Source organism: Brienomyrus brachyistius, chromosome 24, assembly GCF_023856365.1.
Source record: "Brienomyrus brachyistius isolate T26 chromosome 24, BBRACH_0.4, whole genome shotgun sequence".
Classification (NCBI taxonomy): domain Eukaryota; kingdom Metazoa; phylum Chordata; class Actinopteri; order Osteoglossiformes; family Mormyridae; genus Brienomyrus; species Brienomyrus brachyistius.
In genome coordinates, this window is record NC_064556.1 from 2,847,844 (window position 1) to 2,875,802 (window position 27,959).

The 27,959-nt window shown below is 47.2% G+C and overlaps 3 protein-coding genes and 3 non-coding genes across 8 annotated transcripts; all 6 read right to left on the reverse strand.

The window, feature by feature from the left end:
* Positions 1-2,192: 2,192 nt before the first annotated feature.
* LOC125720204 (M-phase inducer phosphatase 1-B-like) lies at positions 2,193-11,231 on the reverse strand. Of its 3 annotated transcripts, none has more exons than XM_048995393.1 (15): positions 11,136-11,231; positions 10,613-10,739; positions 10,099-10,196; positions 9,784-9,829; positions 9,602-9,635; positions 9,227-9,307; positions 8,333-8,506; positions 7,861-7,944; positions 5,912-6,118; positions 5,730-5,822; positions 5,545-5,607; positions 4,468-4,566; positions 4,243-4,376; positions 4,051-4,162; positions 2,193-3,465 (listed from the first exon to the last, which is right to left on the reverse strand). In XM_048995393.1, exons 1-15 carry the CDS (start codon positions 11,173-11,175, stop codon positions 3,325-3,327), a joined length of 1,533 nt encoding a protein of 510 aa, XP_048851350.1. In that variant the 5' UTR covers positions 11,176-11,231; the 3' UTR covers positions 2,193-3,324. The 3 variants fall into 3 exon arrangements, with proteins under 3 accessions (XP_048851350.1, XP_048851352.1, XP_048851351.1); XM_048995395.1 differs by having other exon boundaries at positions 10,613-10,694; positions 11,136-11,190; XM_048995394.1 differs by having other exon boundaries at positions 10,613-10,756; positions 11,136-11,167.
* Positions 11,232-13,352: 2,121 nt separating this feature from the next.
* wdr55 (WD repeat domain 55) lies at positions 13,353-17,867 on the reverse strand. The gene is made up of 9 exons (XM_048995100.1): positions 17,649-17,867; positions 17,488-17,547; positions 17,230-17,372; positions 16,620-16,720; positions 16,368-16,455; positions 16,026-16,205; positions 15,842-15,941; positions 15,310-15,479; positions 13,353-14,691 (listed from the first exon to the last, which is right to left on the reverse strand). The coding sequence occupies exons 1-9, from the start codon at positions 17,661-17,663 to the stop codon at positions 14,358-14,360; spliced, it is 1,191 nt and encodes a 396-aa protein (XP_048851057.1). The 5' UTR covers positions 17,664-17,867; the 3' UTR covers positions 13,353-14,357.
* A 496-nt stretch (positions 17,868-18,363) lies between these two features.
* trnam-cau (transfer RNA methionine (anticodon CAU)) lies at positions 18,364-18,436 on the reverse strand. The gene has a single exon. It is a non-coding gene; the product is annotated as a tRNA-Met (tRNA).
* A 126-nt stretch (positions 18,437-18,562) lies between these two features.
* Positions 18,563-18,635, reverse strand: trnam-cau (transfer RNA methionine (anticodon CAU)). The gene has a single exon. It is a non-coding gene; the product is annotated as a tRNA-Met (tRNA).
* A 282-nt stretch (positions 18,636-18,917) lies between these two features.
* Positions 18,918-18,990, reverse strand: trnam-cau (transfer RNA methionine (anticodon CAU)). Its single transcript has one exon. It is a non-coding gene; the product is annotated as a tRNA-Met (tRNA).
* Positions 18,991-20,056: 1,066 nt separating this feature from the next.
* On the reverse strand, positions 20,057-27,788 carry ik (IK cytokine). The gene is made up of 20 exons (XM_048994767.1): positions 27,571-27,788; positions 26,909-26,975; positions 26,324-26,416; positions 26,113-26,172; positions 25,535-25,702; positions 25,336-25,450; positions 25,086-25,156; positions 24,887-24,933; positions 24,555-24,718; positions 24,359-24,467; positions 24,162-24,201; positions 22,985-23,180; positions 22,870-22,888; positions 22,667-22,751; positions 22,423-22,506; positions 21,869-21,926; positions 21,671-21,759; positions 21,445-21,553; positions 20,600-20,634; positions 20,057-20,330 (listed from the first exon to the last, which is right to left on the reverse strand). Exons 1-20 carry the CDS (start codon positions 27,584-27,586, stop codon positions 20,303-20,305), a joined length of 1,653 nt encoding a protein of 550 aa, XP_048850724.1. The 5' UTR covers positions 27,587-27,788; the 3' UTR covers positions 20,057-20,302.
* Between the last annotated feature and the right edge of the window lie 171 nt (positions 27,789-27,959).

Consider the following 27,959-nt stretch of genomic DNA (forward strand, 5'->3'; position numbering starts at 1 on the left):
GGCGCAGCCTGCTACCTGTGGTGTAGCCCCCCCGCCTCCCCAGGCAGGTCACGGCGGCCGCTTTCCAACTGTACTGTTGCTCGGAAACAAGATGCCTCACGTCAAAAAAAGAAATATTATTATTGCAGTTATTACTATCTACCCATCCACTCATGCATCCATAAACGCTTACCCCGGAAACTAAGGACATGCTAATTGGGACGCCAGTCCGCACATGACATGGAGGCGGCAGCAGTTTGACTGCATTTTATTTGTACTGTGTGAGGAAACCAGTGAAAAGTTTAACACTAGTAACAGGAAACATTGATCTGGAGGCATGAAAACACTATATTGCACAGTTTCATTACAAGTACTAGTGTCTCACGTCAGGTTCGGTAATAAGAAAACACTCTTTCCGTGCCTAGCTTAGCGTTGGCTTCCGAGCAGACACACTAGTGTTTCTGTACGTATTGGCCGACAAAGTGTAAACAAATATGGCCGCTTTCGGTGCACTTTGGCAGCTGAATTCCTGTTTGCTTTGGGGATTTGTTGATCGACTGATCACGGATTTTCTTGCGGATTTTGACTCTCCTCAAAAAAAAAAAAAAAAAGAAAAAAACACAGCAGACGGTCAGAAAAAAGATGGGAAAAGTTGCCCCCTTATTATCATGTTACTCTCCGGAGCCCAGTATCCCAAGAGTGGGAGACATTAGCTGTATCAGCAGCCACTTACTAGCAAAGTCTGAGTCATCACCACCCTGTGCAAGAAACATCTTGTGAAAGCGATGCACCGTTTCTCAGAGTTCTCACCATTTACGAAAAAAAAATTGTTCCTCTACATGTGCACAAGTAAAAGGAATGGAGCCGTTTTTATAGGTTTATGAAAACGGCAGGATTGAAATAGATCTGCGGTGTTTATATGTTCACTGGAACCTCGTCTCCGTGGAGAAGACCTTAAAGTCACGCCTACAGCATTATAAACGTATGCTTTAAATCCTCAGCCTGGTGCCCTCAACAACAATAGCCAGTCGCGCTCGACAATTCCTTCATCTTTTCTAGCCCCTTCTTCGTGCCTCACTCCACGTCATTCTGTACCATGACCTCCCGGACAGGCTGCTTGAGTTAAGTGTGGACAGGAGTTACAGGACTGGAACAAATGCGGCTCCTTGGGGCCGTTATAAGGAAAAAAAACCCGGGTCTTTCAGGGAGGTGGGCACCCCTCCCTCCGGGGCCCTAGACGCTGAAATTCCCACCCTATCACTTTTCACCACAGCTGGAACTGCATGATAGCCCTGTGAAATCCCGCTTCTGCGCCGCGATGGACTGCCGGCTCTTGTGGCGAGAGACAAGGGACTGGAGAATCCAGCTGCTCTAGACGACCCCAAATGTAACTGGCGGAGTGGGGGGGGGCGTGCAGTGCAGCTGCAAATGCTCACATCTGCAACAGGAAGCCCAGACACACACACACAGGAAGGAAGACAAAGAACCAGGGAATGGCACTTGAAGGACACCTTAAGCAGAGAACATACCAGAAGACCTTTAGATTTTGTTTTATGACAGGCTCTGAATTAGCCATGGGCAAATGGAGTGAAAGGTTTTCAGGTATAACACAATAAACCTCACAATGAAATCCAACAGGAACTAGATGTGACCAGGATATGACTAAGCTGGTCAGATTTATTTGGAACCAAAAAAAAAAGATATAAAAAAAACAGATGACTGGATTTTCACTGAGAGGGTAGGTGGGTAGTGGGAAAGGTCTGGCCAGAATGGGAATTGGGTACTGGGAGGACCGAGCACGCTACGTTGCCATAGAAACACAGAGGGGGATTGCGATGTCATCGCATCAAAAGTGTTAAGTCAGTCAGTCAGTTAGTCAGCTAAGCTCTTAATGGTCTCTTACTGTGAAATTCTGGATTCTTCCATTTCCTGAAGCATGCAAGCTGCTGGTGATGCAGTGGTGATGCAGGGCCGTTCTTCCTCCATGGGGTGCCACCCAGCCCCGCTGTCACTAAAATATGGCTCCCACGTGCTCCCGAAGTTCACATGCACTAGTGCGTCCATCACGCTGCTTAAATTAATCCTCCTGTGTGAGCAGGCAGAGATGTAAAAAGGTCTACATACCTGCTAATCTCTACAATCCAGTTTTGTAGACCGTGGGATATTTAAAACATGCATTGTTTTAAATATATATTTTTTTTAATTTAGCCAGTACAAAAAAACAAAAAAATTGACATTTTTTTAACTATGCAAACAGGAATTTGCCGTATTTGAGTAATTTGTCAGTTAGCTCAAGAAATTCCCAAAATCTGCATATTCACACTTGCAGTAATGCATGCGTACACCTCAGCATTACAATTTACTTTCTTTTATTCTTAAAAGCTTATGCATAATGCAACACACGAAATACACCTTTTCAAGCAAAATTCATTTTGTTTTCATTGTAAACGATGACACCGCCCTCGAATGCTAGAGACCCCACAATACAGGACGGGGCTGTACATTAAAAAAAAGTGACTCTCATACCCGCGGGAATTTCCGCGACTCGCTTACTGACTAAAATGGCGAAAGAAAAAGAAAAAAAAAAAAAACACAGAACGCATAATGCAAAGAGCCGACAAGCAGTAGTGAAACGGTGATAAATCACCACAATGGAAGTTCTGAGGAATGCCGTGATGGAGGTCGACGGACTGGGATGCGTCTCTGTAATTACCGATGCGTTCAGGCATTAAAGGGGGGGGGATGCCATTGTTGCGTCTGAGGCCATGTGACAGTGAAGAACGGCCTGTGTGGTGCTCGGCGCACGCGAGCTGCGCGGACATCGGAGGCGGATGATTGGTGGGGCTTTATGATCATCTGAGACGTGTGGTTATAACGAGGGGGACTTAGCGCCAGTCAAAAAGAACCGGGATTGGGACTGTCACGGCGTACAATGAACCGTCGGCAGTGCTGTCAGAAGGCATCGCGAGCGTGGTTGGCGGCGAGCCGCAGACACCCCAACCCCTTAGCCCCAATTAGAATCACGGCTTTATGTGCAGAGCCACAAAAAAAAAAATAAAAAAAACCAAAAAGCGAAATACATTTCATATTAATGACGCAGGCAGTTTCATAGTCGACTCAAGCTCTGGTTAATCTTGCGTGATTTTGATGTAGCAGAGTTGGGTCCTTGGGCTCCGCTTCATTCATCCTCTCAGCAGAGTCACGTGGCGACATATTCGAGGATCAAAGATCACTGATCACACAGGCTACCATCTCATGGACGGACGGGCTGCATCAGCAGCCAGTCGGCGGAGCGGCTGGCGAAGGAGGCCTCTGGAGACGCCATGCCTCGCCGCGGCGAACCGCTCAGAGCTTGATGAGGCGCGTGGCTTGCTGCCGCCGCCGGCGCTCTTCGGCGGACGCCCGGCTGTGGGAGCGGAACTGCAGCAGCTGGTCTCGGTGGTCCTCATGGTGCATGGGGCAGTACGCCTGGGGTTCACAGTGCTCCTGCGCGGACGGGAGAGAAAGCAAGCCAACGAGCTCTTTCTGCCGATCCTCGTTCGCGTAGCAGACGCGGCTACCATCGCTTAGCGGACGTCGCTGCCCGTCGGCCTCTTTATCTTAGCCGACGCTGCCGTCTCTTAGCTACGTTCACAACCGGCATCCGTTGGCTACGATTACTTAACGGGCATCGATATCTGTCTGCAAACACCTAGCAGACACCAATGCTCTCAGCTACGACCACTTGGCTTTGGCATTTAATGGACGCAGGCATCTGTCGGCAAATTAGTGGACATTGGTGTCCATAGGCTAATTTCAATTAGCAGATGTCGGGTCCCATCGGTTTTTGACACTTAGTGGACACTGGTATCCATCTGCAACATCTACTAAATGGACATTGGAGTCTATTGGCTTTGACCACTTAGAGAACACCGGTATCCGTCGGTTACGACCAATTAGTGCATGTTGGTGCCCATCGATTAATTTTACTTAGCGGACGTCGAACCGCAGGACGCAGCCATGAGCGATTCAGGTTGGCAACGCATTCTGTCACGGCCACAGTCTACAGCACCGGTGTCCTTTGTCACCCACCTTGGACGCGTGGAAGAAATCCTTGTAGCCACCTTTGAGGATGTAGAGTTCAGGGTAGCAGAGGGCCGGGTACTCGTTGATGCTGCGGTCGTCCCTGCGCAGCAGTCGGCACCTGGAAGGCAGAGCGTGTGTGGGTGAGGGCGGCTAGGAGGCTAAGCGTGAGAAGCTTTGGGACGGCGGCAACCCGCTCACGTTCTGGGCGCCCTCTCGGAGGAGAACTCGCAGTGGAACACCAACACCAGCCGTTTGTCGGGGCAGCGGGGGCGCAGCCGCTGCCGTAAGAGATGCTCTACGGCTTCGTCGCTATTGGGCAAGTTCAGGGCTCCCTGAGGACGCAGATGTGCAGCTATACCAAAAAGAAATAAAATGCGACGCGCAGGATCGCAATGACACTTCAGACTTCCGTGAGAGACTCACCTTAATATGACCGCCTTGGTACTCGTAGGGGTAACGGCAATCCACCACAACAAACGACTCCACCAGACTGCTGAACTCGCCATTTAAGAGAGCACACATCTACATTGGGGGGCGGGGGAGGGTGGGGAGATAACGAGAACTCCGGTTGAGAAGTAATTTCAGTCTTTGGACTAAACTGCGGAAGGTCAAAGTACAAACAGATCGTACCTAAGTCCCACAGATCCACATTTTGGCAAAACACTCACTGGGCAATAATCTCACATAATTCCAGCCAGCTCCTACCCAAAAATTCAACCTAATACCAATCGGAATTCTTTTCCAAATGCTGCGTAGCGAGAGCATGCTCTGGTACAGAACATGAGTAAAGCACAACACGCATTTATTCAGTACATTGCCCATAAAATTCACAACATAAAAACCCCTATCACACATCAGACACATTAATCAGGCACACTCGCACAACACTCACTCGCACACCTACGGACAATTTGGTAACTCCAGTCAGTGTCGGCATGTTTTTGGACTGTGGGGGGGTAACTGGAGTACCCAGAGGAAACCCCACGATGATACAGGGAGAGAAAGCAAACTCCACACACATGGAATCCTGACAGAGAATCCAGGGCCCAGAGGTGTAAGGCAACAGTGCTAACTACTGCACCCCCATGGCGCCCCCCCCCCTGATCGGACATTTAATCAGCAACACTTGATCTTGGGTATTTGACAGTTCTGGAGCCTGAGGTTCTTGGCCTTGAGGGCACCTGGTGAACCTCTTGATGGACCTCAGACTGGACCAATTATAACGGAATAGACATGAAATGGAGTCACAGGTGCATGATGAGTCAGTCAACTTGCGGAACTAATCATGGCCATAACGCCACATTCAGCAGCTATCTGAACATCACCCAAGGTGCCCGTCACCACAAGGCACTACATGCAGAGACGAAACACCACTGGGCCACTGAAACTCTGATCTGGAGACAGGAAGAGGAGAAGCTCTACAGAAACCTGTTAATTACATCTCGACATTTCGCATTTCACAGAAAAGGCTTGAGAATGACGACTGAGCATAATACTTACTGTCTCAACAGTGATATACTTCAAATCCTGGTGTCTTCCAGTAACTGTAGGCAGTGCAAACACCTAGAAGAGACACAGAAGATATACTTTTGGTCTCCTCCCAGTGCTGCATACCCACCTCAAACACTTCAGACAGAGTAATACATGCCAACCAATCTTTTGTTCAAATTCACGGCCTGTCAGACCTTGCTGAAGTCCCCGATGAATTCCGCATTGACGTTGTCTCCCCCTAAATGATGGGCCACCTCACAGAGCGACAGAGTCTTCTTCAGGAGACACTGAGGAGGAAGAGATTAACACCAATGCTTGTTCAGGCCTCAAAACATCACAGCGACACCTCTACCTCCGCGAGACCCCACCCACTCACCCTGCGACTCTTGCGGTCTGCCGACGCCTGGTCGCGTCCCTGGGCGTCCTTTTCATCTTCGGTGAAACCGGGCAGTGTCCGGTGGCGCTTCAGAGGTACGTTGGAGGCAGGAGACTCAGGGGGACGTTTCAGAACTGCCCGGTGGAGTCGCAGGGGCATGGAAGGGGAGCGGAAGAGATGTCGGCCTCCTTGGCGACTAACTGAAACCTGATTTCAGAAATGGGAGTCAGTGGGACTGAGAAAGCAGAGGTATCCCACGGGAACAGGAGGTTACAGGAGGAATGTTCAAAGTCAGAACCACAATACAGTTTTAACAGGGATAATTCTGTGGTGTGGCTGTTATGGTATTTATATATAAGGGATTGTGGGTCTAGCTCTGACACCAGCCTTGTGTTAATAGAGTTTGCAAATTCTTCTTGGGTTTTCTCAGTGGGTTTCGTCTCATGGTCCAAAGGTACGGAAGGTGGTGAATATAAGAGAAACGCTGCATGAAAACAGACTTTCACTTTGAAGCAATTAAATCACCCTCAAAGCCGAATCATACTACGCTGAATGCTAGATGTCAGTAAGCGCCAGATGTAAGGGGTCAGATAACCGGCACTTGTGTATGTGAGTTTTAAAAGCAATATGAGGCAGGACTTCCAAAGAGGCTAAGTGGCCACAAAAAAAAAAAGATTATTTAAGGTGTCAAAGTAAAATGGTCGCGAAGATCGTGACAGCATACGCCAAATGCCGACAAGCTGCGTCTGTGAAAAGGCACAGCAGTTACACTTAACAGGAGAGTTAAACGTAAAATTAGGGGCCTCAAAAACGGCTACAGATCTGAAGCAGCACGTCTGGGAGCCCCAGGAAGCTGCCATTTCCGGCACAGTTGCCATTTACAGCCCAGTTCTATCCGAGTCCAGTGCCCAAAGATGCGTAACCTGGCATAATGGACAGAGAAGTCGAATCCCTGAGGAGTGAGAAAAGTAAGAAGGTTTGATGACTCATCACTTACCTCCCTTTCTACATCCAAATGGGTTTATGTTTGCAGAAAGTAAAAATATGGCCTCCAACCAATGATTTCTGCCAGTAGGGGCGGCCATCTCCTGGGAGCCGTTAGCTCCGATGACGTGCGGAGCATGGTTGCACAATAGCCAGGGAATGGCACCACCTCCCCCGTAACACGCTGTCCCCATATTCCAGCATCTCACCCGTAACACGCTGTCCCCATATTCCAGCATCTCACCCGTAACACGCTGTCCCCATATTCCAGCATCTCACCCGTAACACGCTGTCCCCATATTCCAGCATGATATCATCCTCATACACACCACTAAATAAATCCAAGAGTAGATTAATAAATCCTTTCCATGGCCTCCCCAATGATTAGATCTGAATACGGAGTGAGAAGCAGATTTCTTTCTCCTTCATCCCTCACCTAACTAGTCCAATGATGGTAACTAGTGTAAAAAAAAAAAAACACAGTTCAGGGCTTGTATGATAGAATTCCAAGATACACAAACATGGCTGTGAATCTAAAAGGTGACTCTAACCCCTACAAGACCTTCCATGAAAATGTCTCTCTGTGCCTTTCTGTTCCTTTGTCCACTCCATATACGATTTATGTTGATTAGTGTCTCCAAATAGTCTATAGCAGCATTTTTCCAACCCACATTTTTGCTTCCTTCCAGCTCCCGGCCAACCAAGAATAGCGAATACCTGGAACGAGGGAGCTGGAAGGGAGTGAAAATGTGGACTGTTTGGGAAACACTGGTTTGTAGAGTTTGCATGAGTGTGCGTCCTGTTGAGTTTCCTCTCAAGCCTTGTGGTTCATCGGATAATTTCACCGCAACTCCTGTGTTTCATAAACCAGTTCATGCACACAGGATGGACGGACATTATACTTGCACATGGAGATTTTACATTCAGAGCATTTCGGCACACGTGTGAGCAGACGGCACACTCACGGAGGAGAAATCCACTTCCTGATTCATCAGGGGGTCGGACAACAGCTGGGCCATGCTGGAGGACATGCCGACCGCAACTGAACTCTGGGGCCGGGGGGGGGGGGGGGGGGGGGGAGGGACGGATTTAAAAAAAACAGTAGAGGTGAGCAGATAGGAAAGAGGCAGCGAGAAAACAAGATGAGTATCACATAATAAAAGGAACGAGACGAGTACCGAGAAAAAGAATGGAGGGAAATAAGGAGGATGAATAGGCTGAGGCTGAACACCGGATTGTGTTGTTCCGTCTGTGCCGACCTGCTTCCCGTAAATAGCACGGCAGACGAGAGGGAGGGCACTCGACTCTCAATGAGTGATGTCACAGAAAGAGTGCAGACGGAACAGGGGCTCGGCCCAATAAAGGAGCTCTGAGTACGTGGTGGAGTGGCCTAGAAAGGTACGGAGCGTTTGCCATCCCCAGAACAGCCCTGACTACCTCCTCCTGCTCCGCAAAGGCCTCCATGAAGTCGCTGGCTTCTCTGTCGCCCAGGAAGTCCGCCGGGAGGGGAGCGGGGGCCGGGGAGATGGGGCTGCCGAGGGCGAAGGGTTCGGCGCAGCCTGGCGCCTGGGATGCATCTTCGCCTCGATGGTGCTGCCCCCAACGGGCCACCTGAGGATCCCGCACAAAAACAAGCCCCTTCTTCCTCAAAGAACACATAAAACTCATGCCACTTATGACAAAACAATGTGCCGGAGACCTGCAACCACATAAAGAGAACCTCTACGCAAACATCCAGGTCACCATGGAAACCAGGCAATCCACTCTGAACTGAGCGAACGGCGTATGTGGACAGCAGCGTACGGTAATGAAAGGGAAGCTTGTCACAGCCCTACTAAAACTAATACATAAGTCTATAAGAAGTCCAGCGCACCGCTGGAGAGTAACTCCCTCACTAACCTCACGGTTTGGCCTGATATTGACGATACGCTCAAAGAAACATAAAGAAACAGGAATCATCTTTCACATTCTCAAGAGGATGAACTATTTACGTATATATATTTTGTATATATTATGTATTATATTCTTCAGTAACTGAATCAAAATAATGAATGCTTAACTCAAGGGATGCAATGCAAGAACTTAAGGTCATGCAAAGGAAATTATACATGGAAAAGAAACGTACAGCTAGAACAGCAGCGAGAAGAGCAGACACCCAGCACACCGACAGCTGCACACATGGCACTTTAACAGGGTTAAACACACAGAATCTGGTCTGTATCACCATCTGGTGGCTCCCACATCCAGCACAGCTGCTTCTGTTCTATGACTCAGAGCGTCGGCAGCAGCTCCCTGGATTCTCCTCAGGGCCCAGAGCCGCGTTTCACTCACGTTCTCCTTGTTGCTCTTCAGGGGCTCCTGCTGTGCTCGTCTGTCAAGCTGCCGCTTTGGGCTGCTGCACATCAGCCGTGGCTGGGGGGGGGTGGGAATGAAGCGTTTAACTGCTGTCAAACACCCCCTATCTCACCAGCAGGCAGCCCAAACCTCTGACAGCCCGACCCCCCCCCCGACACACCCCTCCCACACAGCCCGACCCCCCCCCCCCCCCGACACACCCCTCTCACACAGCCCGACCCCCCCCCCCCCGACACACCCCTCTCACACAGCCCGACCCCCCCCCCCACACAGCCCGACCCCCCCGACACACCCCCCCACACAGCCCGACACACCCTCAACATGATCACACCTCCCGAATTATGGTCTTACCAGAAACGGCCTAAACTGCTTCAAGCGCCTCATCCTAAAGACACAAAGACATTATACCTTCAGACTGCTCACTCTGAACACTAGTTAAAATAGCCCAAAAGTAAAATAAACGTTAGTCTGGACTCTGCTTGTAAGTTACATTACATGACTTTAGGGTGAAGGTAGGGAACAGGAGGAGGTACCTGACTGCCGGAGAGTCCTTAGACACAGGAAGTGACACAGGCTGATCTGGAGACAAGCGGAAAAGAGTCACGCAGGGGAAAAAAGGACGATGTGTATTCATTTCTGCATGAGCTACTTGTTCCCTCAAACAGGCTCCCACACCTCTGATAATGAATAATGGCTCACAGGTAGGTGTGACAAAGACCATCAACGGAGATCGCTTGGCATCTTTAGCTTCAGACCTGTGTCTAGATACACATGCGCCCTCCCCCGGACTTCTCCATGAAGTGACCGGCCTGTAATGGTGACGGTCGCCGAAACGACGGCATGCAAACCTGCGTTGTCTTCGCTTTTCGGGGACGTCAAAAGCACGGCTGCGTCCACGCTCTCGTCACTGATGTTGGAGAGGTCCAGGCGGCGACACGGGGTGTCGCTGAGTGGGAAAAGAGCCCCGAATATCCCAAGTCAGTTGAAATCAGATTAGACTTTTTAAATACACAAGAGTACAGCAAACAGATGTGGATGCAGGAAATGGCTTACATCAGGATTGCTTAAGTGTGAATCTGAATTTAGTGATCTCGGGCAGTGATTCTCAAACCAGTCCTTGGGAATCTCCAGATGGTCCACATGTTTGCTCTATTCCATTTCCCTAAGTCTGGGAATGCCTGAGGGCTGGTTTGAGAAACACCGATCTAGGGAGATGGGAAGAGGACATCTTGCCAGGAAGAGCCTCGTGTTACAGAGTCTGTACCGAAGCTGGAAATCCGCAGCCTGCCATCTATGGCATTAGCCCCTGTGTTCCCTACACTGCGCATATGTAACTTAAATATAAGATAACCAGCCGTTTACCCAGTTTGAAAGGCACTGAGCCCCGTGAAGCACTGTGTGAGCTCGGTGACCGGGGAGGGAAATCCGTCCGGGGAAGGCGCTCCTGCAAGGGAGAGGCCAAAGCATACCACGGGGGGGTCTGCCATGGCTATCAGGAGAACCGCCCTAAGTTTATACGGTACATGGATGCGATTAACGGATATGATCAAATGTTTATATGGTGCACATATACAAATATTTCATTCTAAAGTATCGTACCTGTGATCAACACAAATCCACAAGCTGTAAAATAGTTATAATTTGCATGTATGCATGCGCTTCCACAGCGAACGCAGTATTTTTCAATGAAACATCATGCTGTTCTAGATACACTACATTATATTAACAATGCGGTTCTATGTTGCTACAGACGTCAGGGCTGAGACTAAATTTCAAATTCAACAAAATCCAACAAAAAGTCATCGAGTTGCAAATGCTGTTTAATTTGAAAGACAGCCAGTGTTATTTTCGGAATGTTTCGCTCAAGATAAAGATTCGCACTTACAATTCTGAGTATCTCGAAGTCCTTCTTGCAATGTTGCCATTTAAAAGATTTTAAATTTCTCGCCAAAAAACAGCCAACAGAAACGGCGGAAATTATATGCGTCACTTCTGCAGACGCAGAACCGAGCACTTCAATTGGACAAAGTTAACGTCAATCATGTTGAAGCTCCAGAGAACTGTCTGGCTGCAGAACACTGGGGCTGTGTAAAGCTCCAAGTAAAAGTTATCTGGAAAAGCGGATTTTGGAACAGATTAATGTGCCTAATCTTATGTCAGACAAGCACCGGGCACTAGTAATCCAAGAGTATCGTCTTCAGAGTAACTTTGCTGTAGTGTTTGGTATAGTGACGTCAGAAAGGAAAGAACACGACTGGCGAGTGAGCTGTGCTCTGAAGGCACAGTTAAGATGGCGGGGGGGTTGGATAAGGCTAAAGCATTAACAGTGTGGATTTATACGGGGACAATGAACAACAATTTCCCGATCTTTTGTATCTCGTGCTACGCCTCTGCTTCCAGGAGGGGTTCTGTGGCACAAGAATTTTACTGAATTCTCCGAATATATGAAAGGAAAAACTATTTTTGTAAACATTACACCTCAGATGGGACTCGAGCCCACAATCCCTGGCTTAGGAGGTCACTCTGGTTCCTGCAGAGTAAGCAGTATTACAAGAGACCTTTTCTCTATGTAAGGACATACAGAAATACATTTATATAAAAGAAATTGGTATTATGTTGAAGCCATCTTTGTTACACATTTCTGCCTTTATGGTAAAAGTTTTGAAAACTGTTATTTATACAGAGTTTCTGTATAAATGTGAGTGAGATGAAAATGCACAGTAAGTCACTGAATTAGGTGCCAAAGAGGCTGATTCTGCCTTTCATGTCATCATAAAGACAATCCTACGTTTACGGTCTGCTTGATATGCTTAGTGTACAGTTCATTGATTGAACATAAATGCAATATTCACCTAATGTTTATAAGGATTATATTAGTTATTGGTATATATTGTAAAATCAATTTTTTAAACCAAACCCACCCCCTCGTCACTAGCAAAATATACCAAGGGTCCACGCATTTACTAAGATCCCCTTTAAATCGGCCCCCGAGTTTCACAGATAGATGGATAGATTTCCATTGTATTTCCGTATTACCGCACCGTATCTGGCTTCTTGAACTAGTAACCATGTCTTTGATCAGTTCTGCATTTTCTTCATGAGCCACGCGAAGATCGTGATTGACTGCGACAGCGAAGGACCTTCTGCGTCTTTGCATACCGGTGTATCACGCCAGCATCAGTGCCTCTTGTTCCGCTCAGGGCATTAAGGTGCCTTGCCGGTCACATGCAGTGTTTCTGAGGTAATTGTAATTACGCACGGCCATTTCAGTGTGGGCGACGTAGGGATCCGGCGGTGTGCCCAGTGCCCAGTGCCCAGCGGCTGCTGACCCCGCCTGCACGGCATGTGGCGGGTTTAAAACGTGGGGGTGTCTGTTCTTATGAAATGTCACTAAGACCCCCCCTCATGTCCCATACAGGTTCGTGATGCCAAATTAAAAACCAGGTTAACAGGACTCACTGGCTTACATTAAATTAAGCATTTAAACAAAATCAGCAGTATCACATATATAATTATTGCACAAGATGTTTTCAGTTCAAGATTCAGTTCAGTTGAAACATTTATGCTGGCAGTTTCTGTTTAGTGTTTCTTACAGTGTCACCGTGACGGGACTTTTAAACCATTTCTAGTGTTTTTCATAGTTCGTTCTACTCAAGATGTACTATTTACACCAAGACTTTTATGGACAGACACACACCGTCCATAGACGTTCTTCGGCTGGTCTGCTTACCTGATCTTTATGGCCCCAAAACGTAAGGAGATCCTGGTTGCAGATGGATTCCAGCAGCGTAGATGTCAAGCTGCACTGAATTACAGCCAAACAAATGGTAACGATTACCATCCACTGGAAACCCACGGAGGTCAATTCCATCACGGGGCACATACACACACGTGAGCGGGGTAATTTAAACTAGACGTCCGACTCTGGTTATTGATCGACGCTTCATAAAATTCCAACAAGGCATCGTTTAAGAAGCCATGCTTAGGGGTTTAGTATTTGTTTTGATGAAAAGCAGCTGTTCACCATCATGACCCATTGGAAAATACCTCAGGACAAGGACAATACCATCACTGCACAGAAAAACCACAGTTACCCTCCCTGTAGCTGTGAGACACATTTTTATTGTCACCAGCACGTAAAGCCATGGTGTTTACAGTAAAATGTTCGCTTGCTGTAATAATTACGCTTTTTTACTAGTTAGATTGGTTGTATCAATCCAGTAGTCCAGCGTAAACTCAAAAAGAAAAACACGTAAGTTTCTTAAGGAGATACATTTTAATTTCAGGGAATTATTTCACTGATATTTACCCAGCAATTAAAAACATCGATTCTCAATTGACAGTGATAGCAAACAGATTTAGTAAATTTGCTCCTAGAACCTGATATGCAGGTTCTGACCCCTGAGACACGGGGCTAAAGGCCTCACAGGGCTAAAGGCCTCACAGGGCTAAAGGCCTCACAGGGCTAAAGGCCTCACAGGGCTAAAGGCTGCCCTCACTCCACCAGCTTTCTTAGTCCTGGTCTCCAATAGGTCCTCCAGTAGGTGCCGGTCCTCTTGACTTACCTCCACATGAACCCCCCCCCCCCCTTAACTAAAACATTGCCCAAAAAAAATCAGATGGCTAACATCACACTGAGTTGCAAATGGTCTCGAAGGACTATCAGTGTGAACCGTCATTGATAATTAGCAAAACTTGCTGCACTTTCCATGCTGCATTCATTCGATCTTCTGGAAAACCATTCCAGAAGTTTTGTGTTTGATGGAGAGACCTAATGAAAGCCAGTGTTGCCGAGTAGATCTATCAGCCCCCGTACGCACGTCTGCAAGACAACCTCTGTAAGTTGTGGAGTGAGGATATCATCTCCCAGCAGTTCAGGGAAGATGTTCGTGAATCAAATTTTAGAAAATGCAGGAGGGTCAGACACTGTGGCTGTACCACACTTCCCAACAGTTTGCGCTTCTGAAATGTGTTAATCTCTCTTTATAAAGTTTCCTCCTCTGCAGATTCCGCTGAATTTCTCCAATCACTCCAACAATTCAGTCCTGCACTGCGCTGATCTGCAGCGAGGCCTCAGTCGCTGTCGCTCTCTTCCTCGCTCTCGTCCTCAGTCGCTGTCGCTCTCACTCTCTTCCTCGCTCTCGTCCTCCTTTTCTTCTTTTTTTGTTTCCGCCTCCTCCGCGAGCCCAGAGAAAAAATCGTCCCCCACGCCAAAGGCCTTCTTGCTCAGGGATTTGAGGCTGGCGTCCTTCTTCTTCTTCTGCCGGTAATCGCTCACCACCGTGGCGGGGAGGCCCGAGATATCCCAGAACTTCACCTGCTGGTCGTGGGCGCAGCTGGCCAAGAAGCGTGCGTCGCGCGAACGGGCGATCTGCTCGATAGGTTCCCCTATGTGCTGACCCACGCTCCCCAGAACGCGGTTCGGCAGAAGATTGATCGCCCTGAAAGCACAAACAAGGAAGTTTGCACAAATAAAATGCCGTATTTTAGACAGAAAATATTTCATTATTTCCAAATATCATTCCTTTCCCCACCATCACAGAGAAAAATTTGTAGTATTCATAATCCCTCTAGTGGAAAATATAGGAATAGCTGTATATCCTCCTGATATCCAGCAATGCATTTTTGTCCTCTACAGAGGATATGTTTTTACTCCTATCCTATACTATACTATACAATACATGTCCTATTGTTACTTAAAGAGGACAGTTAGGTCTTCAAGATGACTTCACATGTGTGGGATGTAACCCTGTCAACTTCCTCTTCCTTTCACATCAAAATTTTAGTCAATACAAAAAAAAAAAATCCCCCTGGATCTCATGGTAATATCAAAAGCAGCAACTTTTCTGGCAGATGGAGCGACACTAGAACCAATGGTGTCTTGAGAAAATACCAAACCTGATCCTAAACTTCTATATTTCTAAAAATCATAGTGCATGAAAACACTAATACTGCTAGAAGTGAAAGACGACGTGATTTCTCAGGTAGCTTTTAATTCCAAAAAGGCACTAGCCCTCTTCCCCAATGAGCAGCCCATGCAGAGAGGCGACACCTCTGACCTGACCACGCCGTCCATGGATGCGATACACAGAATGCTGTCGGTGATGGGGACGACGCAATCCACCGACTCCGCCTTCACCGCAAAGCGGTCGCTAGTGGCACCAAAGCCGTTCCAGTTGAAGAGGTAGATCATGCCTTCGCTGGAGCCACAAACAACCTTTCGGCCACGCTGCAGAACCGGAGGGGAAGACGAAAATAGACCCAGTGGATTTTGTTTAATTCAATACAATCGATTTGGATAATTAATTGGTTACACGAGACGTCTTAAAATACAGGCCCAGAATCTTTAACTGGATGCATTTTTTTCTTTAATGACAAAAGAGTCAGCATTTTGACCTAATAGAGTTAAAAAAAAACTTGCATTTTTTCTAGTTAGCTACCAAAAAAAATAGAAAAATAAAATGCCTGTTTGTTTACAGAATTTTCTGTTCGAGTGTTCAAACCAAACAAGCATGGTGACTCATACAGCTGAAAGTTTAGAGAATGCCTTTAAAGTTAGAGACTTAGGGAGCAGAGAGCACCAGGACAGACCTTCATGATAGCCACGGAAGTGAGGTCTCCATCCTGGAACTCAGAGGCCAGCTCAAAGCGCCTCCTCTTTATGTTGAACACACCCATAGTCCCATCACCGCTGTAAACAAACAAACGAGTGAATAGACTCTTGTGACAGGCAGTGACATCTTCATTCATATTCCTCCTCTCCTCCATTTCTTGCCTTGAGGTCAGTAGGATCTTCTTGGCCTGATCAATGGTGATGCCACTGATGTAATCCTCATGGTGTTTCAGGTCCATGAATGCCGTCCCCTTTCGCATGTCCCACACCTTCAAGGTGCCACAATCGTCCCCAGTTGCTAACAGGTTCTCATCGATTACCAGCAAGGCGTTGATGGGAGCACTAGATGTTGGAAGAGAGGAAAATTAAGGACTAAATAAGGCCATCAGCCAACATTATTCAAAATTCAATCATTGAATAGTCACACGACAGGACAGAACTCCTAAAGGATTTTTCATTGCAAAAGCATGTGTTTAAAATTGACTAAAACTGCTTATGTCTTACCTGTGAGCCTTTGGGATGCGGCTGACCAGCTTTCCCTCCTCAACATCCATAATATGAACCGATTTGTCCTTAGACACGCTAAACAGTTCTGCGAATGCAAGAAAAGGTGAGACTCGTGCAATTTGCTGTAGAGGAAAGACTTTTGGGATACCGTACGAGAGATTCTATGCCATATTCTGTAAATAGATAAGTGAGATAGAAAAGCAATAAACAAATGATAAGTCTGTGTAGGTGTCCATCAGCTGTACTCACTCATCCCATCTTGGGAAAAGGCCACCTCCCTGCACGACTTAAGGTGGTGTCCTGATGACCAGAGCTCCTTATTTTCCCCTTCTGTGCAGGAGTAGGAATATCTGCAGCAACACACGGGCTCTTGCCATCACAAAAGCGCACAAACGCACAATCAAAACAGTTCAACGGTTTAACTAGTGACGGTATCTTACTTTGCAGAAAAGACAATACCGAGGGCAAGATGCAAAGGGCGGTGTCAGAGCAGTCCACATATGCACACAGAAAGTATTTTGGGTGTAGAAAGCAAATGTCAACACAGAGCAAAGCAGATCCTAGAAATTTCATGTATTTTTCGATACAAAAAAAATGGACAAGTCTGGGGTCCAAGATTACAAACATTAAATGTCTGATTTTTAGTTAGAAGATTGTTTTACTGACATTATTTACTTCTTACCCTATTTTTATCTTTCGAAACCTTAGAAATAGTTTTACGGATTTACGGACAGGCTGAGTTCCAACCTTTTTTTACGTACATGTACAAACTCTTGGTAACAATGGTAACTTCGTTAATTTATGGCGTTATGTGTTTTTGATTAAAATGTCAGAAACAAACTTAGTATATGAGTCTCACACATAGATATCACCATCGATGTCACCGGCGGCAAGGATGTCCCGCGTCGGGTGAAAAGCCAGGGTGTTCACGATGGCATCGAATTTGATATCTTCCGGAGTCTCCCTAATCCTGGGCTCTGGAGATTTCTCTGCCCCGTCTTCCTAACAATGACACTTGGATAATCAGACACCTAACTGACATCTTACATTCCGCGAGTAATGAGAAGAAAAACGTAAACCACCATGCAATAAATTTAGCTCCTTGTTGGATACTCACCTCGTCGCTTTCGTTTTCAGAATCAGATTTATCCGACAGCACGGACGCATCAAGATCCTCCTGAAACATACACATGGTTAAATAAATCGAGTATACAGGTAACCAAAGGGTACGAGGAGATTGCCAACAACCTCCGAAATAACAAGCACTCGTGTTACTACCGTGGAGGCTGCCATCTTGAGTCAATCTAGGTCATGAAAGCTTAAAGATAAATAAACTCGTAAAAATAACATTTAAATAGTTATATAACGTTGCGTCTTTATGCATTATATTATATAGAGGCAAACATAATCTTTCACTGATGCTAGGGATGACACCACTGTAAGTATTTTTTTCTGGAACTCTATGATGTCTATCTGTATTTTGGCTTTCAGGATGGATCTTCGCTGCAAGACATGCGCAGTGTAAAGTTCAAACAACTTATTTGAACAACATTTTGTTTGGTCTTGTAAATAAAACAATTTAATTGAAATTGAATTTGCACATTTTATCAAAAAGCACAACACCGTGTGAGGCTCGAACTTAACACTAACCCTCGGGTAGGAGAAGAATTAGCTCGAAACTTGGTAGGAGAGCCAAATGTGTTTGGTTGTCGCTACCACTATTTGAGAGCATGAATCTTGGTGGCAGAAATCTACGAGACTGCCCGTTGCTTCCAAGAGATACCTCGATGTATGGCTTGCGGCAGGCGCTAATGAGGAAAATACAACATCCTTTTCGTAAGATTACATCACTATAAATAACTACTATGGTCTTCAAAAGAGCGTGCTTACATTGCACAGAAACTTAGAAAAACCCACTATGGACGAATATTTAGTATAAATATTTGAGTATTTTTGATTCCGATCTATCTACAGTAAACAGAAAACAAACTACTGCCCCGTGTGAGGATCGAACTCACGACCTTCAGATTATGAGACTGACGCGCTACCTACTGCGCTAACGAGGCTGGTGCACGCCTTTTCTAGTGAGATTACATCACCATAAATAACTAGCATTGTTTCCATTTAAGAAAAGTGTTGTATGCTTACATTTAACACGGTACTCCCGACAGGGACATAGAAAAGCAGAAGCCTGCCCCGTGTGAGGATCGAACTCACGACCTTCAGATTATGAGACTGACGCGCTACCTACTGCGCTAACGAGGCTGATGCACGCCCCTTCCGTTACGATGACATCACCGTAAATGACTACCATTGTCTCATTTCAAGGAAAGGGGTCGCGTGCTTGCATTTAGTACGGCACTCCTAACACATGAACTTCACAGGAACATAGAAAATACGATTACGTCACCATAAATGACTGCTGCGATAACGAGGCTAATGGATAAATGTACCCTTTGTATTACATCATCACAAATAATCACTACTTGCATTTAGTGTTCTACTCCTGACATGCGAGCTGCAGAAAAACATGTAAAGGTAATTGCGTGCCCCGTGTGAGGATCGAACTCACGACCTTCAGATTATGAGACTGACGCGCTACCTACTGCGCTAACGAGGCAGCTGCTGCCCACTCTTTCCTAATAGTACCTAACCATAAATAACTACCATGGTTGTCATTTAAAAGTGATACGTTTATATTTATCATGCTATTCCTAACATGTGAACTGCACAGAAACATAGAAAGGCAGATCCCTGCCTCGTGTGAGGATCAAACTCACGACCTTCAGATTATGAGACTGACGCGCTACCTACTGCACCAGCAAACTGTTTTTTAATGACAGATCAGGGTTATTGTCTTTATTTTCTCTGGTAACAGAACAGCATACTTGCCTCACACCTCCAGGACTGGGGGGTTTGAATTATGCCTCAACTGTGTGAGGATTTTTTCCTTCACGGTCCAAAGACACCGAAAAAAATCACACAACCGATAACAACCACTCTCGCAACGCCTCACTGCATTGTGACAACTGTGAAGCTTGGTTGGGGAGGGATAATGGTATGGGGTTGTTTTTCAGGGACTGGGCTAGACCCCCACCCAGGGAAGGGAACTCTTAATCCTTCAGCACACCAAGATAAGACTGGACATTTTTTGAAGGAACAGTTTTGGGAAGGAAGCCCTTTTCTGTTCCAGCATGACTGTGCCCCAGTGAACAAAACAAGGTCCATGAAGTCATGGTTGGGTGAGTTTGGTGTTGAAGAACCTGACTGGCCCATACAGAGCCCTGACCTCAACCCATCTAACACCTTTGGGATGAACTTAGAACGGAGATCGAGAGCCAGGCCTTCACATCCAACATCAGTGCCTGACCTCACGAATGCTCTTCTGGATGAATGGGCAGAAATCCCCACAGACACACTCCAAAATGTTGTGGAGAGCCTCCCCAGAAGAGTGGCAGCTGTTACAGCCGCAAAGGGGGGGGGGCAACTCCATATTGATGTCTGTGGATTTAGAATGGGATGTCATGTGACTGTCTGCAGGTCCCCGAGGACAGGACTGTTTTAAGAGATAAACAGTCTGTCAATCTAAAAATCTGGAAGCAGTAGTTTGATATACCAGCTTCAACACATTAAGATGACAGTAAGGCATGATTTCAAAAATTTTTCTTTTAAGTATGACAAGGAAATGGGCACATCTCTCAATTTATTGGATTTCCCACAACCAACAATTGCCAGAATATAACTTATGTACAAGGCTGTAAAACACGGTCTATCCTGATACACTAACATTTCTCTTATAATTATAAAACTGAGATCACACAGTCCTCCGGAGATGCACAGAATGCTATCATACAAGGCATCAAATTGCAAATCATTTTTACTGGCATGGAAGCAATTGTTATATAAAGCTGCGTGAAAATTCACATCATCCTTCAGTACTTAGGCCTCTTCACTTCAACCCTGGAAGGGAAGAGAAGAATCAGTTTAAACAAGGGCATCAATGAAGTACTAAAATGCATATTCAGTTTGTCTGGCCACTAGATTAGAATAAATTCTTAAAAAAAAAAAAAAAAAAACAGTAATTTCCAGTTGCACCATTACCTTGCTGTTTAAAACAGTGTTACTCTTCATAGTTTTATGCACAGGTTTTACCGCAGCAATACAAGACGAATGGCATCAAATCACAACAGAATCACCACAAAGAAAGTTTAACAGAAAGCATGACCAACCCATCAGCTTCCATCTTCTTCCTTTTTTCAATGATCTGAAATAAAAACAAAGTAACTTTAGTGTTTGTTCACCCGTGACCATCCCATCGCCCTTTTCACTGATCTGTACCCTTCCTGAGAATTACTACAGCACATACTGTCTCCTTCACAGTGTTGGTCTGATCTGTACCCTTCCTGAGAATTACTACAGCACATACTGTCTCCTTCACTGTGTTGGTCTGATCTGTACACTTCCTGAGAATTACTAAAGCATATACTGTCTCCTTCACAGTGTTGGTCTGATCTGTACCCTTCCTGAGAATTACTACAGCACATACTGTCTCCTTCACAGTGTTGGTCTGATCTGTACCCTTCCTGAGAATTACTACAGCACATACTGTCTCCTTCACAGTGTTGGTCTGATCTGTACCCTTCCTGAGAATAACTACAGCACATACTGTCTCCTTCACAGTGTTGGTCTGATCTGCACGCTTCCTGAGAATAACTACAGCACATACTGTCTCCTTCACAGTGTTGGTCTGATCTGTACCCTTCCTGAGAATAACTACAGCACATACTGTCTCCTTCACAGTGTTGGTCTGATCTGTACCCTTCCTGAGAATTACTACAGCACATACTGTCTCCTTCACAGTGTTGGTCTGATCTGCACGCTTCCTGAGAATTACTACAGCACATACTGTCTCCTCCACAGTGTTGGTCTGATCTGCACGCTTCCTGAGAATTACAACAGCACATACTGTCTCCTTCACAGTGTTGGCCATCACTTAATGCCTCCCTACTCACCTATAGCACATGGCTGACCGCTTAACTGAAGCCCCGCCCCTTGTTTTCCTCCGCCCACTCACCGCACTGATCTTCTTCCACTGCCTGTCCAGCTCAGCTTTCTCATTGGTCTCCTTAAATCGACGGGTCTTTCTTCCCTCTGACATCTTAATTCCGTACTGGAATGCAGCCCTGAATAAAGAAGCGTCGTAAGGATTTATTAATAAACGGAAACCACAGTCCGAAGCCAAACGACAGCGTTTGGCATGAGCGATGCTGGCACACCGACCAAGCTGGTCGGGAACGTACTTGGGCAGAGCCTCCTTGTTATTCATGTAGTCGCTGTATTCCTCTTGGGTGTCGAAATCCCAGCGACCAAGGGGGCCCTTCTTGTTACCCTGTAGACAGAGCAAGAGCAGTCAAAAATCGACCAATCAAGTCAAGGCTGTATCAATCAGACATCGAGTAACGACCACAACCACGGCTCAGCGGTCACAGGTAGCACACCTGGTCCATTTTGCTGTAGTCCACTTCCTCATCGCTGTCTACTGCAAGGTCGTCCATCCTGGAAGAGTCAAGAGGACAGAGTGAGACGAGCTGGGCCAATGGGGAAGAGGCGGCCATTTTGGAACACCGGCCAAATGACCAAAACATGGGATGTGTTGGTGAAACATGGCCGCTTTCAAACAACACTGACTGCTCAGAGAACCACGAGCATCGAGGCTGGCGCAGAACCCAAGGGGAAGCTGCATATTCACTCTGCCAAAGATTCTGTTCCGGAGATACAGGTAAATCCTTGCCATTTGCAAAAGTATGCGTACAGGCACGCTGGAATGCTTTTCTTGCTCTGCCCCATATAGCAGCAGGGGGCCAGGGGCCTTGCTCTAGGGCCCACAGACATGTGACTGTCCTGCTGTGGCGGGGGCTTGGAGTTCCTGAAGAGCACCATCGCCTGGGATCTCCCCCACCCCTTTCGGCATAACAGACTATGGCGTTTCTAGATAGGGGCCTGTTGCCGTGGCAACATGAAACCCCGCCCTATGGTTAGACGGAGGACTCACGTGGCCGGGTAGCACTCAGCGTAGCTGTTGGACATCCCAAAGAAATCCCCGACGTGCTTCTTCTCCTCGCGACGGGACGGGGCAGTGTCAGGGGGTCAAGGAACGCCACGCCAACACCCGGTGGGCAAGCTCATGAATAAAGGGGCGAGCAAACCCTCAGTCGCCCACCCGAAAGGACGGTCCTGCTCAGGCCACAGACCTGGCCTTCAAGCTCCCTGCCCAGAAGGTCTCACAGAAAGGATATTTCTCCTGGACTTGCCACTGGCTGGCCGCGGCACCAGCAAACTTCTCGTTGATCAGCTTGATCTGGTCCTTCACCGATCCGGGCCCTGAGGGTACAGAGGGCGAGCAGCGCAATGAGGGCTGCTGTAAATCAGCCACAAACACCATGCGCCCCCACGCACAGCATCACCGCGCTGATGTATCATGCGTCTACGGGATAATTACCTTTCTCGATCTCCAGAGCCTGCCACGAGGGGAAGAAAAGGGGAGTGAGTGATCTCCCGCGACTGACAAAACGGGCAATTCAGAAAAGCGACAGACGGCAGTGAGGATGTGTCACCTCCTCATCGGCCCTGGGCTTCTCAAAGTAGCTGTGCCTCCTTTTCTCCTCCTCGCGGTCCCTGTCCCGCTCCCGCTCCCGCTCCCGCTCCCGGTCCCGCTCCCTGTCCCGCTCCTTCTCGCGGTACCGCTCCTTCTCCCGGTCACGGTTATTCTTCGACGAAGACGGGATGTAATCGCCGATGTCGTCGAATATGCTGCGGGACAGAGGAATGGGTACGTCTCACACACAAGCCTCTGCAGGCGGCAGACCAGCAGGCCGTGTTTGTCTCTCCTGCAGTGTTACTTTCTGAAAGCAATCGCACATATTACCGACCCATGCTTTAGAACAGGGCTGGGGAACCTAATCCACGGAGGGCCGGCGCAGAGAACCACTGCTTCATTACTGGCTGATTGTGAGGTCATCCCAGAAACCCGAACCCACACTGGCCCTCCATGGATCACCCCCGCCTTAGACAATTTTTAAAAGAGCTTGAGACAGAACCATCTAGAGCTAAAAACTACAGAAATGCACAAATATACGGCACTGTGAAAATGTTTAAGGCGGTCTAAGACAACGGTGTTCAAATTATCTTTCTGACGCAGGAAAAACCGTCAATGTGTGTAAACTTAGCCGCTTCAAAACCACTCCTGACGTCACCATACAGTACACTCATGGAGCTTTCAGACTCAACCAGTACCACACCTCGTACGGCCAATCAACACCTCACTGATGTTTTACTTTGATTAATTTTAATTAACTAATTAAGCTGGACGTGAAATTCAGCAAAATACATGGAATGGCTGTGGTGCCCCTGAGGAGAGGTCTGGGGACTGAAGCGATATTCATCTAGCCGTCCAACAAGATATCCGGAACTCTTTGGAGAGCGGAGCACATTCTTGTCAGCCTTTGTCGTGTTACTCTTAATTTTTCACACGTTCTAAACTTAAATTGTGCTCAAAACACACAAACGTTTCCCTTGACTACCTAAAACTTTCGGCATAGCGCTGTACCGTCATATAAAGAACAACATGCAGTGATTATCTTTTAAAAGTACTGAAATAAACGCCTGCGTAACAGAAAAATCAGTGTGAGCAGGAATGAGGGGGCTTTGGAGAAACAAATACCCCCCCCCCAGTCCCAGGACGAGTCGGATCAGCCCGACTGACACGAAGCAGTGACTCGATGGCTTGCTTACCTTATATCTGCCTCCGGAGCTTTTTTCTCATCCAGCTTTCCTGAGGAGATAAAATCGCCGCGTCAGTGAATCCGTTAACGCCGTCCCTTTAAGACGCATCACGCTTACTGCCGTCTCCGCCTCTCGAATGCGGGTTAAGCTAACGGGTCGGCGATAAACTGGCCCATGTGCTCGGGTGCCTTCCGCAGCCCGTCTACCTTTCTCCTTCTTCTTCATCTTCTTGTTGCGCGTTCCTTGCCGCAGGTAGGACAGGATCTGGGTCAGCTTGCTGATGACGATGTCGTTGGTGGTGAGAGTGGTTTGGGCCTGGAGGGGGAGGGATGGGGGACATTGGTGTGAGACGGACGGTGGGGCGGGCGAGCGGGCCGGGCTGGGGGGGGGCCTGTCACGCACCTCCATGGTGGGGCAGTCGGCCTTGCTGCGGATGAGCGTGGTGGGGATGTCTGTGTCCGCATACTCGTCCTCCAGGTCGACCACGTAGGCCATGCGGCCCGGCAGGAAGAGCTCGTTACGCTCCATCTGACGGCCCTTAAACAGGATGCGGTAGATGTTCCTCCCTGGGGGGGCAGTAAGGACACCTTCGTATGTCCACACACCGGGCGGAACGGCACAATGGCCGCCAACCCCCTCCCCATGTTATGGTCTTGTGTACTTAATGGATATAGGAAGGGGATCGATTAATTGAATTGGGTTCCTCCCTTCCCCCAAAAAAAGAGAGAGCTCACCCAGACGAGTCTTAAACTCAATTTTCTGTTCTGGATCTTCATCTTTCCTGGGGGAGATCAAAAGATGTTTTTAAATCTGGGGTCGGGACACAGACCTTTGCAAAATTAGGCTTCTGCTAAAGTTAGAAAATTGAGTACAAGTGTGCCGTGTCACACATTAAACCAGGACGGGCACAGCGTGGGGGGGGGGGGCACATACTTCACTTCCTTCTGCGCCTTCTCCATCATGTCCTCCTCCTCTTTCTCTTTGCTGGTGATTTCGGCTCTCACCTGACAACACGACAAGGACGCCGATGAAACCCTCGGCTGACTTACGCAGTGCGGCATTCCCATTTCCCCGGTTCCTCCCCCCGGAGGAGCTTCAGGAACACGGAGCCCTACTATCCCGCCACTTTTAGACACCGGTGCCTCACGGTGGGCACAGTGCACATGAAGGCACAGAGGCTGACCTTCTGCAGCAGGGCGAAATCCAACCCTTTCACCAAGTGAGTGTGCTCCATGTCACCACCCAAGAACTTGGACTCCTGGATCAACTGCCGCCTCTTCTCCGCCGCCGATTTATCCCTGGGGACGTGGAATGCGAGCAGTGAATGGGACGTAGAGGCGTCAGTAGCCACAAGGGGGCGACTGCGATGCAAGGGCACTCACGCCTCGGCCGTCGGCCCCACCGCCCTGTAGTTGGCCGTGGTGCTGATGAGCTCCGTCTCCTCGTAGTCCTTGTTGACGCCATCACGACGCTCACGCGCACGGTCACGGTACTTCTCAGCCAGCTCCCGCTCGCGTTCCAGCTCTTGCTGCCGCAGCTTGGCGTAGTAGCTGGGGTGGGGGTGGGGGTCAAAGGTTAAAAGGGATGGACGTGCAGCCAAGATATGATTGGTTGATCCCACCTCCTCTACAACCTGACTGGTTATCTCTCTGAACCAATCATTTTTTGAAGTTGCCCTCAGAACATTTTTGTGTAAGATCAAGCAAAGGGATGCTACATTGTGACAGACTAGGATGGTAGATGCTTCTTACATCGTATAAATACCTTCAAATGTGCTGCAACAGGATTAACACAAAAATACTACAAATTACGAAAACAGGACCCCAACATTTTCAGTGTTGATACAAAAACTTGCACTTCAGTCTGCCGCGCTTAACATTAGAGAAAGCGACCAAATGTGAGAATCGTGCTTCTACTGCGTCACGTCAGAAACATGCCGTTCAGCAGAGCATCCATGCACCTTTTCTTTTTCCGCCTCCGGGCTGCCGGGTCTTCATCCTCGTTATACTCCCTCGGCATCCTGGGGAAATTGGGACACGAAGCATGAGGACGGGATCTGGCTCATTGCACATGGGCTTACGGACTGTTCACTCTACCGTATGACATTCGGTTTTTTTTTTTTAGGACTTCAGTAAGCGTTTGCAGGACGCAGAGAGAAAAGAGTCACTCACTCATGGTGTCTGGATTTCGACGGGGGAGCGGACGAAGGAGTAGCCCGAGGGGTCATTAAAAGCTTCCTGAAGTCCTCATTGGTCAGCTTAGATCTGAGGAGAGATAAAGCGAACTCAGTCTAGGGATATGAAGACGGACGGTTAGACTGCATGGCGCACAAACCATGTTCAATGCATGACCAGAATGCTGAGCTCAGTTTATTCTGCGTTGTTCCACAGTTTACTGCTTTTATTAATCCCACTGAAGGCAGCTTCTCATAAAGCCAGAAGACCACGACACTGAATCCGGTCTGGACTGTTACTGGCAACTTCTCATATCACTATAAATTATCTTGACAACACTAGTTCAACTAAACTTGCCTTGATTTAGAGAAAAAAATGACCAGAATCCTGTTAAAAAGCCCACTAAATAGCGGGCATCAATGGTAATCGGCATTCTGTTATCTCTGTTTAACTTTTAAATACGAGACATTCTACCTTAAAGTTCCTACCAATTTTCACTGTACAGATGCAAACTATTCTGACATAAAAAATCGCATTAAATATTACAAATTATCAACGATATTTGAAACAACTGAAACTCACTGTAGCGCTGATCGGTGATCTTCCACCTCATGGTTATCCGGGGCGAGGGGGTTGGAGTAGAGCTCAGCTGAGGAAAGAAATCGGACAGAGTGACCGTCCATCCCGGCTGCCATGATCACAATCGGGGGCTGATGTGTGCCGACACTCCGATCGCTAGTGGACGCCCCACCCACTCCTACAGCATCCCCGTTTACTTCTATTCATATATTACTGAAATATTAAATATTAAGTATCTGACGCAGTTCTGAAAAAGCGGACCTATTCCTTTTAAAAGTTAAGCCGGCATTCTGGCTGTTAAAGACATCCAACAAATTATACATTTTCCTTGCAGATAATCTATCGCAAACAAAGATGGAATTCTCTTGAACCAAAGGCAAACTTGTATTTGACCGCAAAGATAATGCAAAAGATACAGTACAGGTCATGTAGTTTAACAAAACAACATATAAAAATAAAACGAATACACTAAAGTCAGTGCACAGAGGCAGCATGCCTAGTATGCTTAATAGTGCACTAAAAAATAAACTGCTAACAGATTTAGGTATCAGCAAACGGGGTAGCCTTAAAAGCTTAATAAATAAAGATTATATTGCCGTCAGGCCAGCTAACTGCATACGTAGTTCACGCTACCAGAGACTGGGCAACAAAACAACTCAACTTACTCTCTCGTTCCGGCATGTTGAAAAAGGGGGTTTGTCCGCTGATAAGCTACTCGATATATTCCGTTTTAATTATCCGCTAAAGAGAAGCCAATTCCCCAACGATTAAAATAAAAATCTTAATGATTTTGGACGTGGTTTACATACTAGGCCTAGTCAACGCCAAACCATCACTAACCAACATTCCTCAAACGGAAATGACAGGTTGTGTAGTTGCGCAGGATATGTTTTGTCGGACTATGAAATTGATTACTTTAGCCTTAAAAGCCTTCCTAACGTCGATTGGACGATAGACAACACAAAACTCTGTCGATTGGCTGATTTTATTGTCACTCTGAATCTCTGACCATAATTGGTTTATAACGGAGAAGCTCCTCGAACTTTTATTGGTA

Coding starts and splice junctions, on each gene's coding strand:
- ik (XM_048994767.1), bottom strand. Junction 25,157..25,335: donor ATTTCGCCCTGCTGCAGAAG/GTCAGCCTCTGT, acceptor TCGTGTTGTCAG/GTGAGAGCCGAAATCACCAG. Junction 24,934..25,085: donor AAGGCGCAGAAGGAAGTGAA/GTATGTGCCCCC, acceptor GATCTCCCCCAG/GAAAGATGAAGATCCAGAAC.
- LOC125720204 (XM_048995393.1), bottom strand. CDS start 11,175: ATGGCAACATTGCAAGAAGGACTTCGAGATACTCAGAATT. Junction 8,507..9,226: donor TGAAGAGCAACAAGGAGAAC/GTGAGTGAAACG, acceptor CGGGATCCTCAG/GTGGCCCGTTGGGGGCAGCA. Junction 4,567..5,544: donor AGTATATCACTGTTGAGACA/GTAAGTATTATG, acceptor CCCCCAATGTAG/ATGTGTGCTCTCTTAAATGG.
- wdr55 (XM_048995100.1), bottom strand. Junction 17,373..17,487: donor CTGAAAACGAAAGCGACGAG/GTGAGTATCCAA, acceptor TGTCATTGTTAG/GAAGACGGGGCAGAGAAATC. Junction 16,456..16,619: donor CTTTTCCCAAGATGGGATGA/GTGAGTACAGCT, acceptor TTGCATTCGCAG/AACTGTTTAGCGTGTCTAAG.